Genomic DNA, 18,215 nt, shown 5'->3' with positions numbered 1-18,215 from the left:
CTCTTAATGAGGGAAACACAGAGAAGAGTTGTTCTTCTCCTTTCACTCTTGCCTTCCTTCTTTTGCGTCTCTGCAGCCCCACCAGCAATGAGCAGTGGCAGGAGCAGAAACAGCCATGGCTGGCAGGCAGGCAGGCCAACCCCTCACCTGGCTCTGTGAGGCATAGGCCACCCACTGAAAATGCAACCACAAGATCAAGGAGGAGGCCTGTCTCTACCAGCCCTGCCCTCCACCACCAGTCAGTGGCATGGACCTGCTCCTACCTGCCTGGAGCCACCACCAAGCGGGGCTGCTTTCTGGGAGGAGAAGAAAGCCACCAGGTGAGTTGCCATCAGGTGGGATTGCATCACTCTCCACACACACACCCTCCCCGTCCCTCACATTTGCCACTGAAATTGTGCCCAGGCCAGGAGAAAGAAGAGGCATCACCACCATGTCCAAGCATGTAGGAGACAAGTGGTGGGTGGAGCACCCAAATCCAAGTCTTCTGCATGCATGCATGCATGCACACACACACACACACACACACACCCCGAGTGCTGCTTGAGGAGACCTGCCTCAACAAAGCTCATGGCAGTGCAGGCCCTATCTCTAATGGGAGAAAATGCCATAATTTAGCTTTGCATTGTGTGAAGAAGCACTTTGTTTTGTCTGCCCTGAACATGTCAACATTCAGCTCTACCATCTATAATTACGTACATGTCAATATCATGTCCCACACCTCCATGTTTGCCTTTCCGCTAAACTCAGCTGCCCAAAATGTTGCAACCATTCCTCTTGCAGAAGTTGCTCCATCCCCTTGATCATTTTGGTTGCCTACTTCTGAAGCTTCTCCAGTTCTACAGCATTCTTTTGGAGGCAGCACAACCATAACTGTAATGGGCACGGTGCCCTAAGAGATACAGTGAACCCAAGCAGCTGATATTGTTCTGTGGCTCCTCCCAAGCTGTTTTTATTGGCTGTAGGTGGCAAGTACAACCCAGAGTTTGCACCTGCTTGTCTGTTCCTGGTCCGTCAATCCAAGAAACCGATCACTCTTTGCAGCAAGTAGAGGTTCCCTGGAATTCCTCTTTTGCATCACCTGCTGCAGGAAAAGCTTCAGGGCCACAAGAGAAACTTCAGCAAAGGGAGGTGTAGTCCAGCCTGCCAGGCACCAGGATGCTCCTGAAAGCTGCTTGCCTGCTCCTCTCCTGCCTCTTGCTCTGCTCAGCAGATCGGTATCAGCAGGAGGCAGAGAGAATCATGACGACATCACCTGTGATAGATGGGTAAGACCACACTTCCTTACTATGCCTTCTGGGGGAAAGGCCATACAGAAGATCTCGTGGTCAATCCAAGCAGGGCTGGGGAAGGATCCTGCCTGAAACCCTGGGGGGAACTGTTGCCAGTCAGGGTGGACAGAACTGAGCTAAATGGACCAATGGCCTGACTCAGGAGAAGGTAGCTTCCTATGTTCCTAATAGGGTTCAAGGCAGGCTCAGCATGTGGCCAGAGGGGTCATTTAGGCCTCAGGAAAGGTGCATCCTGAGCTGAGACACTTCAGGCTGCCCTTTGGACAATGGTGGGTTCCTCCAGATCTTCTGTTGTGGGGAGGTTCTCCATGGGGTCCTAAGCCTCTTACTCCAATGAGGTCTTCCCAGAGTCTGGATCAGATGGGATACTGTCCCCAATCCTCTTTGCATTTTCAAGGGCCTTTTGAAACATCACAGAAGGGTTGGTTTACACATTGTCCTCCAGAAATACCTTGTTGTAAAAGCAGTAACTCTGCGGAAGGAAAGATGCAGAAGGTGCCTGAACTGGGAAGGTCCAGAAGGGAATGACTCCCAGGCTTTTAGGGCACTGACCTGGAGGTTTGGGCTTAATAGCAGCTGTAGAAGCTGTTCTCCAAGTTAATCATTAGCAGGCAAATGGGCAAATTACTGCCCTTTGGTGCCATTCAAACCTGTCATTCTCTCTGGAATAAGAACAATAAGTACAGCTACGCGGCCTTGCAATTATGAAATTAAGAGCTCTTGCCTCCCTGCCAGGCCAAGCCCTCTGAGATATTGGCACATCTCAGAGGCCTCAGCCTGCTGCTTTCTGATTCCAAAAATTCTGCCATATAGGACACAGTGCCAGGGAATGTGTTGCTGCTTAAAATTGACTTAGGCAAAGGAGCACCTGAGCATATGCAGGGCAACTCTCCCATCTTGAGAATATCCAGTTTGGGTGCTACCATGTTTATTGAGAGAAAGCTCTCAATGGCTACTAGACACCATGGTTTTGGTCTTCTTCCAATGTCAGAGCAAGATGCTTCTGTCAACCAGTTGTTAGGGTTCACAAGTGGGGAGAGTCCTGTTACGCTCAGGTCCTGTTTGCCAGCTTGCCCTCAAGGCATCTGGTTGGCCACTGTGAGAACAGCTGGACTAGACAGGCCCATGGATGTCTAGTCCAGCATGGACTAGACAGGCCCAGCTGAGGCCCCTGATGGTGTTAGTTTAAGGTATTTACAGTGGTACCTCGGGTTACAGACGCTTCAGGTTACAGACGCTTCAGGTTACAGACTCCGCTAACCAGAAATACAGACTCCGCTAACCCAGAAATAGAACTTTGCTTCAGTATGAGAACAGAAATCACATGGCAGCGGTGGCGTGGCAGCAGCAGCAGGAGGCCCCATTAGCTAAAGAACAGTTAAGGTTAAGAACAGTTTCAGGTTAAAAACAGACGTCCAGAACTAATTAAGTTCTTAACCCAAGGTACCACTGTATATGCCACTTAATTACCAAAGTTTCTAAGTGGATAGGCAAACAAGACTGGAGAGTAAAAGTCCGATCAGCATGCCTAAGAGAACAAGAAATGAGGCCATGGAAGAGAAAAAGGCAGCAGTCCTAGCAACCAAGAAAGCAATAAGAGCACTAGGTGTTTCACTTGGGAAAGAATCATAAAATTCTAGAGTTGGAAGGGACCCTCTGGGTCATCTAGTCCAATGCAGGAATTCTTTGCAGTTACTCAGAATCATAAAGGAAATTTGACTAGACTTTGGCCCTGCATATAATTTTCAAAGCATGGCCATTTATGTCATTATTATGACCTAATCACGATGTCTGTAAAAACTGGGCTGGCCCATTGCCAGTTTGCTGCAAAAGTCAAAACAAACCAAGAACGCGATAAGAGCCATAAAACTGAATGAGATCAAAGGCCCGTTTAAGTCCTGCTCTTCTCACAGTTGCCAATCAAATGCCTTTAAGAAGGCTACAAGCAGGACCTGAGTACAAAAGTGCTCTCCCCATTTGTGACTCCCAGAACCTGGTATTCAGAGGCATTATGCCTCTGAGAGTGGAGGTAAAACACAGCTTTCAGGGTCAATAGCCATTGCAAGCCTTATCCGCCATGAATTGGTCTATTCCTCTTCTAAAGCCGCCCAAGTTGGTGGCCATCACTATGTATTCCAGGGAGTGAATTCCATAGCTTAGCAAGACGCTTGCTTCACGGAAACTGAATGGTGTGGCTGCTGGGTCTTATTTCCGCTCTAGTGACTGGACAGTGCTTGCCTGAAGACAGCAGGCTAGTTGGAGGGGGAGGCAGGGAGAGAGACAAGCTGAGTAACATACAAAACTCTGTCCTCCAGCGGGTGTAATAGAGTGGCAAGGGTGGGAGGCTTAGCAGGAACAGCCAGGGGACTGCTGCTGCTGCTGCTGCTGTCCCCCAAAAGCACATTCACCGCCTCAAGAATAAAGTAGTCTACCCCTCACAGAGTTATAGTTGCTAGTTCCCTTAACAAACTACAATTCACATAATTCTTTTTCGGGGGGCATACTTTAAATGCAGGGTGTTATGTACAGCCGTCACCTCAGCGTGAAGTGTATTGTGGGTGGTTAAACATGGGTTTTGCAGTTTTGTCATGGTGTGCATGTGTGAAATGGCCTTTTGGGCCAGCTCAGGCATTCAGGATCATCTCTTGAGAGTGCTACTGAAGTCAAGTGGATCTATCACTCTTTCAATTCCCTTTGCCGAATTATTTCCATTAAGGCTTGCAGGGTCGATTTCCAGGTCCTTGTTCAAAGGAATCCCATGAATGATTGACTTAGAGTTACTGTTTTTCTTTTCCTCCTCCTGTAGAAATTGCGTTTTAGCATATTCTCTTTCTCTGTGTGCCCTTTTAAAGCCATCAGAAGATGTACACCTCCTAATGGCTGTAGAAAAAAACTAATGAGCGCATTACCCTGTCATTAAGGCTGCTGTCCTACAAATATTTACTAGAGAGTAAGCTCCATTAAACACAGTAGGACTTACTTCTACATAGTAATGGTGAACAAGCTTAATTCAATTTGCATTCGCAGGCAAACTCACCTTATTTGCATTTTTGGAAACAGTATGAGAACTAAAACACCCTTCAAAATTTGCCTTTATCCAAATTTTGCTACACAGTCAACAGCCACATAATGTGAACAAAAATGCATATAAATGTATGCATATAAGTGCATATAATAGTGAAAATCACATTCCAAAATGCATTGTGTTACAGAAAATTGTGTAAGGCAAAATAGCATGTTAAAATGTGTAGGGAGAAGGGAGAAATTCACACAATAATGCTGAGGAATTTTCAAGAGAACTTAGAGATCAGAAAAAAAAAGTTTCAAACTCATGCGGAAATGTAGCAAACTGAACTTAAGTTTGGAAAAGTGGGAAACTGAAAGAAACCAAAATTGGCATATTTACCCATCCCTGCTTTCAAGTCAGCATGCATAGGATTTTGCTGTGAATATCATTTTCAGAACACAAAACACAGCTGGAAAGTTAATAGCAAGTCCTATTTTCACAAAGGGCTGGACAGAGTAACAGACTGGAAAGTGGAAATGTCTGTCTTAGTCATTTATTTTCCTTTTTGAGGGTAGATGGTAACGGGAAAATAAAGTCATATATAATGACTCACAAACTCTTTTCTTTTTTATTCCTTCCTGGGAAGGTGAGCATAGGACTGTTTCCAAAGTTGAAAAGTTGGAGGAGTTCATTTATATATAAGCTTCACCCTACCATTAGGCAAAGTGAGGCGTCTGCCTCAGGCAGCAGCAGGTGTTGAGGTACAAGGGTAGCAGTCCTCTGGCTGTTCCTCCTAAGCCTCCCACCCTTGCCACTCTATTCCCACTATTGGAGGATAGAGTTTTGGATGCTACACAGCCTGTCTCTCTCCCTGTATCCACCTCCAACTAGCCTGCTGTCTTCAAGTGAGCACTATCCAGTCACCAGAGCAGAAATAAGACTCAGCAGCCATACCATTCCGTGGAGTAGATGGGGCAGGAGTAAGCAGATGTCTTGTGAAGTTATGGAATTCACTCTAGAATACATTTCTTGGCCAAACCATCCTTAAAGTGGAATAATCCAAAGTTTAGGATTGTGTTGACAGCAATATGCAGGTATCACACAGCTGTGTTTCTCCTTTTACATCTGCAGGTGTGGCAGCAGATGTGCTCGCTTTATGTCTGGCCCCAGTAATGGACTGGATGAGAGCCAATACGTGAAAAATTAAGGCAGATAAAACTAAGGCGTGTTTAGTGGGTGGTTCCCTGAACCAGATGGGTAGAATGCTGGTTGCACTGGGTGGGGTTACCCTCTCTCTGGAAGAGCAGGTGCATAGTTTGGGGGCATGCATTGGATCCAATCCTATCATCTGAGGCTCAAGTGGCCTTGATGGTGCCTACTATCAGTCTTGGCTGGTAGCCTAGCAATGCCCTTCTCTGGACAAAGGCAGCCTAAGTTGTGCAGTGCTGGGCCTGCTGACTTATTGTTATTTTACCCTCTCCTGTTCTAGGCACAATGACTTACCTTGGCAGTTGCTGAAAAAATTCAACAACCAACTGTCTCTGAAGTCTGCAAATCTGACCACGCTGAATGACACTCACACGAACATCCCAAAGCTACGTCTTGGACACGTGGGAGCACAGGTATAAACAGTGGGGAAGAGACAGAAAAATAGAACAGGTGAAATGTGCACTTCTGTCAAACCATTTGGTTATTTGGACACTTGGCAAGTTTCCAACCCCTACAGGTTATTTTTCAGAGAAAAATATTTGGGAATGCATTTGTGTTTTCCCATGTGCCACAATATCACATCAGTACAGCAAGTATACCACTAAGTGGCTAACTTAATGCTACGTTGGTTGTGTTCAGGCTCTTTCCCAGCTGCCAGGGGGCACGGGTGGCGCTGTGATCTAAAGTACTGAGTCTCTTGGGTTTGCTGATCAGGAGGTCATGGTTTGAATCCACACAACGGGGTGAGCTCCCTTTGCTTTGTCCCAGCTTCTGCCAACCTAGCAATTTGAATGCATACCAGTGCAAGTAGATAAATAGGTACTCCTATGGTGGGAAGGTAAACAGCGTTTCCATGCGCTCTGGCACTCATCTCGGCCCTCTGTGCCCCAGTAGAGGTTTAGTCATGCTGGCCACTGACAGGAGCTCGTCCCACACTTGAGTAGGACCCTGGCAGAGACACATGCCCAACTGGCATGTTCCCTCCCTCCTGGTCGATCATTCAGGAGCTTTGAAAGCTTTCTTCAGCCCGAACATCACAGACTGGTTCTCGCTCACCAGAAGTTAGAATGTTTGCTGATGTTCCATGGCATCCCAGCAGCTCATTCCATGGTTGGGGTGGGGGAGTGTGCATGAAAGAGGCAGTTTTCCTAGCCCTTGGAAACCTTCCTTTTTGCTTTCCTCTCTCCTTGCTCAGTTCTGGGCTGCCTATGTGCCCTGCGAAACCCAGAACAAAGATGCTGTCAAGAGAACCTTAGAGCAGATTGACGTCATCCATCGCATGTGTCACCACTACCCGGATGACTTTGAGTGTGTCACCAGCAGTGCAGGTAAGAGAGGAAAACAACCTAGACAGGAGAGCTTCTTCCAGGCTGGAGATGGGTAGCCCAGGATGGGAACACATCCATTCAATCTGACCTGCAACAATTCAACACAGGGCAAGACCTTGACAAAAGTGAGAAGTCCCAGGGCAGGGAGGCTGGCTGCTGCCCCATTCCTATCTGTGATGGAGCAGGAAGGCCAGTGGGGCTGCAGGATTCAATTGAATACAGACTACCGTTCATAGTAGGGACAATTTCAGCAGGTGCCACATTCCCCATGGTTGTGCTTTGGTGGTGGGAGAATCATAGAATCAGAGAATTGCAGAGTTGGAAGGGGGCCATAGGGTCATCTAGTCCAACCTCTGCAAAGGATTCTCCCTGAGGAACCTCCTGCCAATAGAGATTCATCAGGTGTGCTATGTACCAACTTTTAAATGGCTGCTGAAAACTATGCAGGCGATTAAGCGTACATTCCCAACAATGGTCTATTGATTCCCCCCTGTTTTTATTTTTGCTTTTAACTTGCTTTTAACTTTTAGTGATGTTATTGACTGGTTTTATGTTCTTATATTGTTGTATACTGCTGTGATATATTTTAATGGTGCAGCCGTATATAAATTTTTAATAAATAAATAATAAATAAAGCAAGAATCACAACTTAAGAATTTCTGACAGATGGATATCCAACCTCTGTTTAAAAACCTCCTGCAAAGGAGAGTCCACTGCCTTCCAAGGTAGTCCATTCAGCTATCAAATAGCTCTCACCATTAAAAGAGTCTTCCTCACGTTTCGTCAGAATCTCCTTTCTTGTACTTTGAATCTCCGCTTTGGAGCTGCAGAAAACAAGATTGCTCCATATTCCATGTGACAGCCCTCTTTGTCTTCTTTTCCCCCAGGCTAAATATACCCAGCTCCTTCAGCCATTCCCCATATGGTTTGCTTTCCAGACCCTTGATCATCTTGGTCACCCTTCTCTGCACATATTCCAGCTTGTCAATGTCCTTCTTAAACTGTGGTGCCCAGGACTGGACACAGAAGCAGCCCCTGCCAAAATTCTCCCTACTATTGAAGAGATTATATTCCCATTGGATCCCACAATGGGTTTCTTGGTGATAAGGGGCTGATTTAGAGTGCCTCCGCCTCCCACACCTGTCCTGACTCCACCCTCTGCAGATTCCTCATATCTTGCTTGGTGTTAGAAGCCCACAGGAGATGTTTTCCTTGCAGGTATCCAGAATGCTTTCACCAATGGACGGGTGGCCAGTCTGATTGGCGTGGAGGGTGGGCACTCTATAGACAGCAGCATGGCCGTCCTGCGCACCTTCTACCAGCTAGGGGTGCGCTACATGACCCTCACCCACAGCTGCAACACACCCTGGTAAGGCTGCCTTTGCTAGAGGCAGGGCATAGTCTGCTTTCAATATCAGGGCCCAGCCCCAGAGCACTGGGCAAATGTGTCTGAGCAAACACAGAATGCAGTTCCTTTATTTATTTATCAGAATATTTATATACCACTATTCATAGAAATACAGTCGTACATAGGCTCTCAAACGCCTTGGGAGTCGAACATTCTGGCTCCCAAAGTGAGTGTTCCAGTTTTCAAACGTTCTTTTGGAAGCCAAATGTCCAATGGGGCTTCCACAGCTTCTGATTGGCTTCAGGATCTTCCTGCAGCCAATGAGAAGCCACGCTTTGGTTTCCGAACGTTTCAGAAGTTAAACAGACTTCCAGAATGGATTCTGTTCAGCTTCCGCGGTACGACTGTATATCAAAGCGATTTACAACATTACATTGTAATGCAATAAAATAATTATTGGACTAAAGGCTAAACATAGCCTTTCTCCTGCTCTGTGTTTCTGTTTTAGTCTTGTAGTTTAGAGGAGATGTCTTGGGTGAATGTAATTTTATTTGAAGACAGAAAGGGGATATTTGGGATTATACACCTTTCTACATGCATCCCTTATGCGCATGCGTAAAATATAGTGTGTATTAACCAAAACTTTTATAACATTTGGCAGGGCTGATAACTGGCTGGTGGACACCACAGAGGAGGAACCAGTTCACAATGGCTTGACTGAATTTGGCAAGGTGAGTGGAAGCTCTCTAGCAAGTTTTGATGGAAATATATGACATTCCTCAGTCTGACTCTCGGTTTTCTCAGCCCTGCTGGGAGATGCTAGAAAATGGACCTTCTGCATTCAAAGCAGATGCTCTGCCACTGAGCTGTGGTCCTTCCTGTTTGCTCAGGTTCAACTCCCAATGTGACAATTGTATGAGCCCCTATCACACTTACCAAGCTGCTACCCCCCCCAATAGCCTGATTTAGCTAAGGATAGGAAGAAAGTGGATATGCTTTGAGTGATATCATCATTGTCATAGAACCACAGAACTGGAGAGTTGTAAAGGATGCCAGCAATAATCAAGGCCAATTCAGGAATCGAAGGTAAAGGATCCCTGACCACCCAATCTCTGTTTGAAAATTTCTTCTGAGGCAATCTACTCCGCTGTTGGGCAGTGGCTCCTCCTCCTCCTCTTCTTGTTCTTCATCCTCATCACCTGTCCTTCACCATCAGATCCCAGGGTAGGGTGCAACAATTTAAAATTCAGAATTAAAAAGTTAAAACAGGATACATTAACAAGAATAGAGTGGGCCCTGAAAATGCACAGCTCAGTTGTCAAAGAGGTATGTCTTCAGCATTTGCTGAAAGCTGCATAGTAAGCCAGACACATCTCCGTGGGGAAGGAATTCCACAACTTAGGGCAGTGGTTCCCAATTAGCTAATTACTTAGGACCCCTATTTTTCAAAAGCCATGGAACCTCTACTTTTGAAAAAATTTGATAACTGTATGGTAGTTACCTGTGCAAAGCAAATTTTTTTGAAGAAAATGTGAGGTGGCCCCTAACAGGCAAAGGATTTTAGGTAGGGTTGCCATATTTCAAAAAGTAAAATTCATGACACCCGCAAAGTCTTTTCAGAAACCCACCAAAATTGTTAAGCTTTGGGGGAAACCCCCCCCCCCAAATAGTGATTTTAAGCTTAACAATCTACTCAGTGAGCGTCTATCTCTTGGTAAGTGACAGTCTGAATGGTTTGTCCTCACATACTGTAGAATAGAGAGAGACCCACTGGTTACTCTGCACCCAATTTCTCTCTCTCTCTCCACCCCTTGCCCTGTTTTTCCTCCCTTAAAGCGCTTGGTCAGGGAGATGAACCGTCTGGGAATGATGGTGGATTTGGCTCACGTCTCTGTGAAGACAATGAAAGACGCTTTGAATGTCTCCAGAGCACCTGTGATATTCAGCCACTCCTCAGCCTATGCCATCTGCAAACACCGGCGCAATGTGCCAGATGATGTCCTCCGCGAAGTGGTGAGAAAGACTATGATGTGTGTTGCAAGGTAACCTGTGTCATCCTGGTTCCCTCCAACTGTTTTGGGGTATAGTTACAATTCCCATCAGCTCCTGCCCAAAGAACTAATGCCTGAGCTTGCCTTTTTCCTCCTCCCCCCACAGTGCCTTTTCCTTTTGTGTCATGACTCTTAGACAGCACAAAATGGGTGGTAGCTGTAGTCCTAAATATCTGGAGGGTACCAGGGTGGTGCAGACTGCTATAAAGTGGCCTTGTACCAGAGATGTGAGTAGGGCAAGACTTAAGGATATGAGGCAGCATCAGGGTCCCCTTGGCAGCCATTTTGTGTTATGCCACACCACCCAATAGCAGCCATTTTGTGACTGGCACTCCCAACTTCCTCTCAAAATTCCAAATGTCCAAATAGGTTAGCAGTCCCTGGGTTAAATAATAGCAGCAGCAAACTTACACACATAATATTGCTCAAATGGGGGTCAACCGTGGGGCAATTAGGAGTGGATTTTTGTTCCATTTGGTTAGAATGAATGAATTCCAAGCCCAGGAATTTGTTTTTTGCATACCAGAAGTAATTCCTGGGCATGGGCTTCCTTAATTCTAAGTGCCCTGTATTTTGCACATGGCTCTGCTTGGTGGATCTTGGAGGTTCTCATAAAAAACATCACCCCCAAAGTGGATCCCACAAACCATAAGCCTGCCCAGTCCTGTCTTAGAGTGCCAGTTCTTCCCAGGAACCTGCTTTCACTGAAATGGCTCCCCTGCCTCCCTTCTACAGAACAAGACCCGTGGCCTTGTGATGGTGAACTTCTACAACACCTATGTGTCCTGTAGCTCCAAAGCCAACCTTACACAGGTTGCAGGTGAGGCAGAGAGGTTGGGGTGAGGGCACATCTGAGGAGGTGGGGTGGGAGGGATCAAAGCACACAAAAGCAGTGAGGGTGTTGACCTCCCAGACTTCTTGCCCACAGACCACATGGACTACGTAAAGCATGTTGCTGGACCAGAGGCAGTTGGCTTTGGAGGAGACTATGATGGCGTTCCCAGGTATCAGAGGAAGGGGGGAGAGGCAGTGGCGTAGCGTGGGGGGTGCAGGGGGGGCCGGCCGCACCGGGCGCAACATCTGGGGGTTAGGGGGCGCAAATCCACGGGTTAGGGGGTGCAAATTATTTGCCTTGCCCCGGGTGTTGACAACCCACGCTACGCCACTGGGGAGAGGGGATAGAAGGGTGTATCAGATACCCCAGATATGTCCGTTTTTGAGTCTGTCAGGCTGGCCTGGGCCGAATCAATCCAAAGCCTGGCCATAGTAGATATTCATGCCTCACCCATCAGAGTTCACTTGACCACTTGGAGACCATAAGTAACTGACTAGTGACCCCCCCCCCGCAAGTTAATTTTAAAATTTACTCAGCCCCCTTTTTGTTACAGTGATGGTTGTGGGGTGACACAATGGTCCCAGATATTGAAGGTCCACATGTTGCATAATTATAGATCACAGAATTGGAAGGTCTCTCAAAGATCATGTAGCCCAATCCCATCAGTGATCCACTCATTTTATTAATTGTACAATTGTCGTTATGGATTTATTATTTTTCAACTCTGTCTCTTTTGTATTTCATCTCATTTTCTTGTATTGTACACCACTTTGGATGTGAGATGATTTATAAATAGAGAGAATAAAATAAGGGCGCTTGGGAGCATGAAGGCTGCAACGGTTGCATGTCTATTACAGTGGTACTTCGGGTTAAGAACTTACCGTATTTTTTGCACCATAACACTCACTTTTTTCCTCCTAGAAAGTAAGGGGAAATGTCTGTGTGTGTTATGGAGGGAATGCCTACGGGTGGCATGCCTACGGATTTTCCTCCTCTAAAAACTACGTGTGTGTTATGGTTGGGTGCGTGTTATAGAGTGAAAAATATGGTAATTCGTTCTGGAGGTCCATTCTTAACCTGAAGCACCACTTTAGCTTATGGGGCCTCCCTCTGCTGCTGTGCCACCGGAGCACAATTTCTGTTCTCATCCTGAAGCAAAGTTCTTAACCCGAGGTACTAAATCTGGGTTAGCGGAGTCTGTAACCTGAAGCGTCTGTAACCTGAAGCATCTGTAACCTGAAGCATCTGTAACCTGAGGTACCACTGTATATGCATATGTGGCTCCACCAAAACTATCTCAGAGATACAACCCAAGAGCCAAGGGGTTCCTAGAGGTGTCTCTTGTTGGCTTCTTGAACCCTGACCAAGCCGATCATGGTGCATGAGCCATCAAAGAAAAGCTACTGAGCTGACCCTTCTAGATGCAGCCCCATCTTGAAGCTTCCCTTCTGTTGGGGTAAAATGAGGAGATTTTGCCAGGTGCAGGGAACTCTTAACTCTCATTTCTTGGATTTGTTCCGGCATTCTTTGGCCCACACAGTGTCCCAGATGGTTTGGAAAATGTCTCCAAATACCCAGACTTAGTTGCAGAGCTTCTGAGGAGGAACTGGACAGAGAAGGAAGTGAGAGATGCCCTGACCAACAACCTGCTGCGGGTCTTTGAGAGTGTGGAGCAGGTGAGACTGCCAAGACCAGCAAGGCTCTGTCTGCAGAAGGGTTGGGAGGGGGACACAGAGAGCCCTGGATAATGCTTTGCACTGCTAGGACTGTTCCCCTCTTGGCCCTGTCTCTTCACTTATTTATGCTAACCCCCTGCCCAAGACATTTTGTTATCTGAAGATGGCTCACACCCCATCAATTCCACACGCAGCAGTCAACCAGAACGGCAGCAGGGAGACACTGCAAGTGAGGGGAGAAAGGCCTGGAATTTTGGAAAGCCACTGACAGTCAGCGTTGACAGTACTGAGCTAGATGGACCAATGGATCTGACACAGTTCCTTCCTTTGCATGCAAGACTATCCCATTTCAGAATCACTTAAAAAAAAAAAAAAAAAAGTGGTACAGCATCTGCCTGACAGGCAGAAGGTCCCAGGTTCAATCCCTAGTAGGGCTGGGAAGGACTCCCTGCCTGAAACCCTGGAAAGTGCTGCCAGTCAGTGTAGACAGTCCTAGACCAAATGGACTAATGATCTGAGTATAAGGCAACATGCAACAGGATGAATATAATGCTAGTCTTGCTGAGAGTAGACCCACTGAAGGTAATGAATATGAACAGCTCAGGTTTATTGATTTTGGTTGATCTATTGTGAGTAGGGCAAACATCGACTGCCCCCCTAACTGAACTTTCTTTCCCACTAGGTACGGGACGCAATGGCCCGTGAAAAAATAGTTCCTGATGACGGACCCATCGAGTTTAAGAACTTGGAGGGGACATGCCGAACAGACTATGGGTACTCTAGCAATGGGGACCATCCCAAATTGCTGCCTGCTGTGCTCGCACTCCCTGTCCTCCTCATGTTGCGCTGGTAGAAGCTCCAGCACCTCCCCTGTCTTGGTGACCTCATGGAATCTGACTGGTTGAAAGTTCACACCAGAGATCAGGCTCTTGCTGCACCCCTCCTACCACAAACCAGGCTGCACCCTTGCCCAAACACTTTAGGAAATTCAACTGAACTATCGATGAATGCGTTTCCAGCTGTTCCCCCCTGTCTGGTATCTTTGGCCCCAGTTCCTCCAACCCCAATAACTGAAAAGCAAAGGGCACCATGCCCATCCAACCCATGGCAACCAAGCTGGACTCATCAGCCTCACAGACCTTCCAAAGTGTGGCTTCCAAGAACATCGAGGACCGAGTTACCTATCAGTCCCAGCCAACCTGCTCAATGGCCAGTGTTGGTAGGAGCTGCAGTCCAGCAAATAAACAAGAGGCCTTCACAACAGCTACCCTACCTTTGTATGTCCTTTATAGGACATAGATCCTGCTTGCAGGCTTCCCTTAGGCATCTGGAGCTGTAGTTCAATGGTAGGACATCTTGCTTTGCATGTGGAAGGTCCCAGGTTCAATCCCCAACATCTCCAGGTAGGGCTGGGAGAGAACTCTGTCTGATATCCTGGAAAGCTGCTGCCAGTCAGTGTGGGCAATACTGAGCTAGATGGGCCAATGGTTGACAGCTTCCTATGCCCTATGGCTAGCCACTGAGCAAACAGGCTGCTGGACTGGACTGGACTGCTTTGGCCTGATCCAGCAGAACTCTCCTGACATTCTTACATCCTCTCCCAACAGTCCAGCAAGATGTTTCCTCCTTTCTGGAGTCATTCATGAGCAACCTTTACTCCAGCACTCTCCTGCTCTTTCCCCTTCTATCTTCACTGGGCTTAAGTACTGGTGGGGGACCCCCTCACATGTTCTGTACTGCAGTAGTGCCAAGCACACTCCTATCTCTAAGTAAAAGCTTAACTGCAGTTCAAAGGAGACCAGCTGCCTTTCTCTTTGGAGTCGAATGCATGAACATGGCAAGAGGCACCTGAGCTTCCACCAGCGGAGAAGAGGATCAGTTTTGAAATCTGTTGCTGGGGAGCTCCAGGCAAGGCCAGGGAGGTCATGGTCACCTCTGACTACAGCTGAGAGGTCCAGGTGACCACCTTCCCCTTCTTGCCAGCCTCGTAGCTTGCACAAGGGCCCCAACAGAGCTGCCTAGCGCCATCCGGGCAGGTGCTGTCGTCTCACAGCCTCCGTCCAAGCATTCCTCATTAGCCAATTAATTAGCTAATCAAGCAGCTCATTAGCAGCTTCCGGTGGCATTTCAAGAACAGCCTGTCTTTGGACGCGGAGGCGGTGATGGGCACCTGCACAAACAGACCTGGGAAGGCATTCAGCCTGCCTGCTTGCATTTGCTGGCTGGCTGCAGCACAGGGGCTCTGTGTAGGAGAGGATCAGCACTGGGGCAGCAGGTGGAGGCCGTTTCCTGCTTTTTGTGGCCCCTGCATAGCCCTGCCTGCTACCCAGTAGAGAGGAGGCAAGCTAGGAAGACACAGGCAGGCACACACATGAGATCCAGGTCTGCCTTACAGTGCAGAAAAGATATCAAAACTGAAACTGGGCCAAAGCTGCCCTGTAGAGCCTGGCATCCACCTGTAAGCCTCTGCACTTTAGACCACAGCTCCAACAGCCACTAATCTTTTTTATTTAATAGCCACTATTATAACCTTGGCATGCCACTGAATACCAGTTGCTGGGGGCACAACAGCATGAGAGGAAGGACCACAGCTGAGCTGTAGAGCCTCTGCCTTGCACACAGAAGGTCCCAGGTTCAGTCCAGGTATGGCTAGGGAAAACGCCTGCCTGAAATCATGGAGAGCCACAGCCAATCAGTGAAGGCCACAGCCCTTTAAGCAGTTGGTCAGGAGCCATAGGCTATATCAGGTGGCTTGCAGCATGTCTAGATAAGGCTGAAAGAACACTACATATGGTGCCTAGGTTAGGGCACATTCGTCTGATGACACACACCTTTTATTGATTTCCATGGGTGCTGCAACATGGCAGGAGAAAAGCATGAGCCATTTTTAAGAACGTACATATTTCTGGCCAAGCACATGCCTCACCTCATCTATGCTTCTAGAGAGGAATCTCTGTTCGGAGCAGGGGCACTCTGTTCACTTTTGAGTCTACTTCTATGGCTTTCTGGACTTCTCCCAGAATGCAAACCTGGGGAGGTTTTCAACAGCTTCTCAGCCTTTTGACTAAAAATAAGTGTAACAACCACTGCATTTCATTTGGTAGCAATGCTAAAGCATACTGCTCTGTGAATTGCTATTTTAGGATTAACAATGTGCATTAAGTATAAATCAAATGTGAACATTTGACAACGGGCCCCATGTTGCAGGTTGTGAGTCAGAGGTAGGACTTGGGTCTGGACCAGTTGAAGACCACGGGTGTGGACAATACTGAGCTAGATGGACCAATGGTATGAAGCAGCTCCCTAGGACTCTACGTAGGGGTTAACCTGAGACTCACTTTTAAATGAAAGGCCCTCTGTGTGCTGAAGAAGCACAGCCAATTGCTTAAGAAAGAGCTGAATGGTGGGATCACAATTCTCCAGACAAGCAGGGGGGTGGGCAGCGAGAAGCGGAAGCTTCTTTTTTTAAATGAGTAAGGAATGAATGGTGGGTTTGATGCAGACTACAACTGTGATTATTATTGCTATTTTTATTCCACTTTTCAGACAGCTGCCATTTCCCAAAGCAGACTAAACAAAAAAAATGAGAGGAGAGTAGGGGAAAGGTAGATGAGGGGGATGTTATTTTAAAGCCAGAGAAATAAGCTGCATAAGATGGCATTTGTGGTGTGAAAAGGGCCAGGCTGATCTCCCCTTGCTGGTGCTGGTCCTTGAATAGCAATTGCTAGCTCTTGTTCCTTTAGCAGATGACGGATGGGGCCAGAGCATCCTCTCTCCTTGCTTCTACAGTCCCAGAGTGACAGGCAATGGGAGCAGAGAGTGGGGAGGCCAGCTCCTTGCATCTGCTCATTCTCTGGCCAATGGATGGGGCCAGGTTGGTCTCTTATTTGCCTCGATTCTGAACCACTATTTTGACAATCTGACCAGGCAGTGTCCAAGAATGGGATGTGATCAGATACCAGCCTTGCAAAGCGGCACAAGGCTGGCTTGGGGAGGGTGGCATGAGTAGCCCCCTGCCCCAAGGAAAATGTGCCCAGGTCAATCACCCGGAAAGCCCCCCCCCATGCCTCTGCCAGAGCTAAAGCACATCTAAAGCTGGACTATGAAAGAAGTTCCTTGGGGGTGGGAGCCCTCTTGTGGCAAACCTGTTTAATGCAGAACCACACAGAATTTGAGGGAGCAATACAGTTTACCAACCTTTTTTGGACCAGGGGGAGGGACGTAACACCAGAAAGAACTGTCAGGAGCCATGCTGTGTTTTGGAAGCTGCAAATTCAATTCCATGCCCTTACCTCAGACACCAATTCTCAGCCATAAGAGCTAGAACAGCAGTTGCTGCTCTTTCATCATGTTGCAGTTGGCATGGCCACCTATTGGCGGACATGTAAGCTGCCCTGTGGCAACAATTTTTCTTAAAAAATGAAATAGGAAGCATTGGGCCTCCTGAGCAATTGAACATGGTAGGCGAACACTGTGGATAGGAATCAAACTTCGATCTCGTTTAAAAGGAGCAGCTTTGGGGCCACAGCAGGGAAGGCAGGGATGGCGACAGGGCAGGAGACCCTTCTGAGCACCTGGGGCTCTCAGTCAGTGCCTAATCTTGCTGACCACTGCCACCAACCTTAGCTTTTGTAAGCCTCCTTTCCTCTATGTATGATCCCCAAGGGCAGGAGTGAGGAAACCTATGTAAACCTAATTGCACCTACTGATTTACAGAGATTATTGGCATCTGCCTGCCTTGAGACTGAGAGACAATGGAGTGTACATCCAGGGGTGAATTAAAATCACTGCATTAGCAGTACTGAAGTGACCTCCCTGGGGTGCAGGCCTGGCCAGTGTGTATCGAGGTACTGGGCTGCCCATAAGACCCCCCTCTCGGCCTCACTGATGTGGTCCAAAGGAAAGCAGACCAATACCTTTGCACCAGATTGACTGTAGGAGTTGCCAAAAGGTGATGTACAAGGCATCATCTAACCGTGTTAGAGACTCCACTCCAGATTTGTGTAGGATAGCCTTTTCTTCCCTCGAAGATACCTTGCAAGGCAGCAGAGTTCTTCTCCTAGACTGGGTACCTTCCCAGGTTGACAAACCTCATCTGCCTCACTTCCCTCTACAACACATGCAGTAACCACCTTCTTGATCACTGGACCCACTATTGATCTCATCCTGCCAATGCACTGGAGCCTGCCTTTGCATGCAGGGGAAGTTCCTAACTTACTGAGAGTTTGAGACTCATTGGATACCCTCGCCTGGTTTAGCTGCCCAGTTGAAGCCATTCCTATGGCGTGACCGCTGTTGCATGTTGACTGCTTCTAAGAGTCCCAGGTGAGAGCTGAGTGCAGAGTGGGGCCCAAAGGTAGACAAACTACCCCAAAAGGAGCATGATGTGTGTGTTCCCCTGGTGGTACTACCCCTCCGCTAAAACCCCATACACCCCGATTTCCGGAGAGTAATTTATTTAAAAGAGCA

General features: G+C 47.5%; 1 protein-coding gene across 1 annotated transcript; it reads left to right on the top strand.

The window, feature by feature from the left end:
* Positions 1-964: 964 nt before the first annotated feature.
* On the top strand, positions 965-14,539 carry DPEP1 (dipeptidase 1). Its single transcript, XM_081920229.1, has 10 exons — positions 965-1,268; positions 5,789-5,921; positions 6,704-6,836; positions 8,055-8,205; positions 8,846-8,915; positions 10,021-10,197; positions 10,971-11,055; positions 11,164-11,239; positions 12,611-12,746; positions 13,429-14,539. The coding sequence occupies exons 1-10, from the start codon at positions 1,159-1,161 to the stop codon at positions 13,597-13,599; spliced, it is 1,242 nt and encodes a 413-aa protein (XP_081776355.1). The 5' UTR covers positions 965-1,158; the 3' UTR covers positions 13,600-14,539.
* Positions 14,540-18,215: the final 3,676 nt, after the last annotated feature.

This window comes from Podarcis melisellensis (assembly GCF_964234715.1).
Source record: "Podarcis melisellensis genome assembly, chromosome: 8".
In the NCBI taxonomy this organism is placed as follows: Eukaryota; Metazoa; Chordata; class Lepidosauria; order Squamata; family Lacertidae; genus Podarcis; species Podarcis melisellensis.
This window is presented reverse-complemented; position numbering and strand designations above follow the sequence as displayed.

Bases quoted from the DNA above. Each gene is read 5' to 3' on its own strand.
- DPEP1 (XM_081920229.1), top strand. From the start codon at position 1,159: ATGCTCCTGAAAGCTGCTTGCCTGCTCCTCTCCTGCCTCTTGCTCTGC. The intron at 1,269-5,788 runs GTAAGACCACAC...CTCCTGTTCTAG, and splicing joins ACATCACCTGTGATAGATGG to GCACAATGACTTACCTTGGC. The intron at 8,916-10,020 runs GTGAGTGGAAGC...CCTCCCTTAAAG, and splicing joins GCTTGACTGAATTTGGCAAG to CGCTTGGTCAGGGAGATGAA.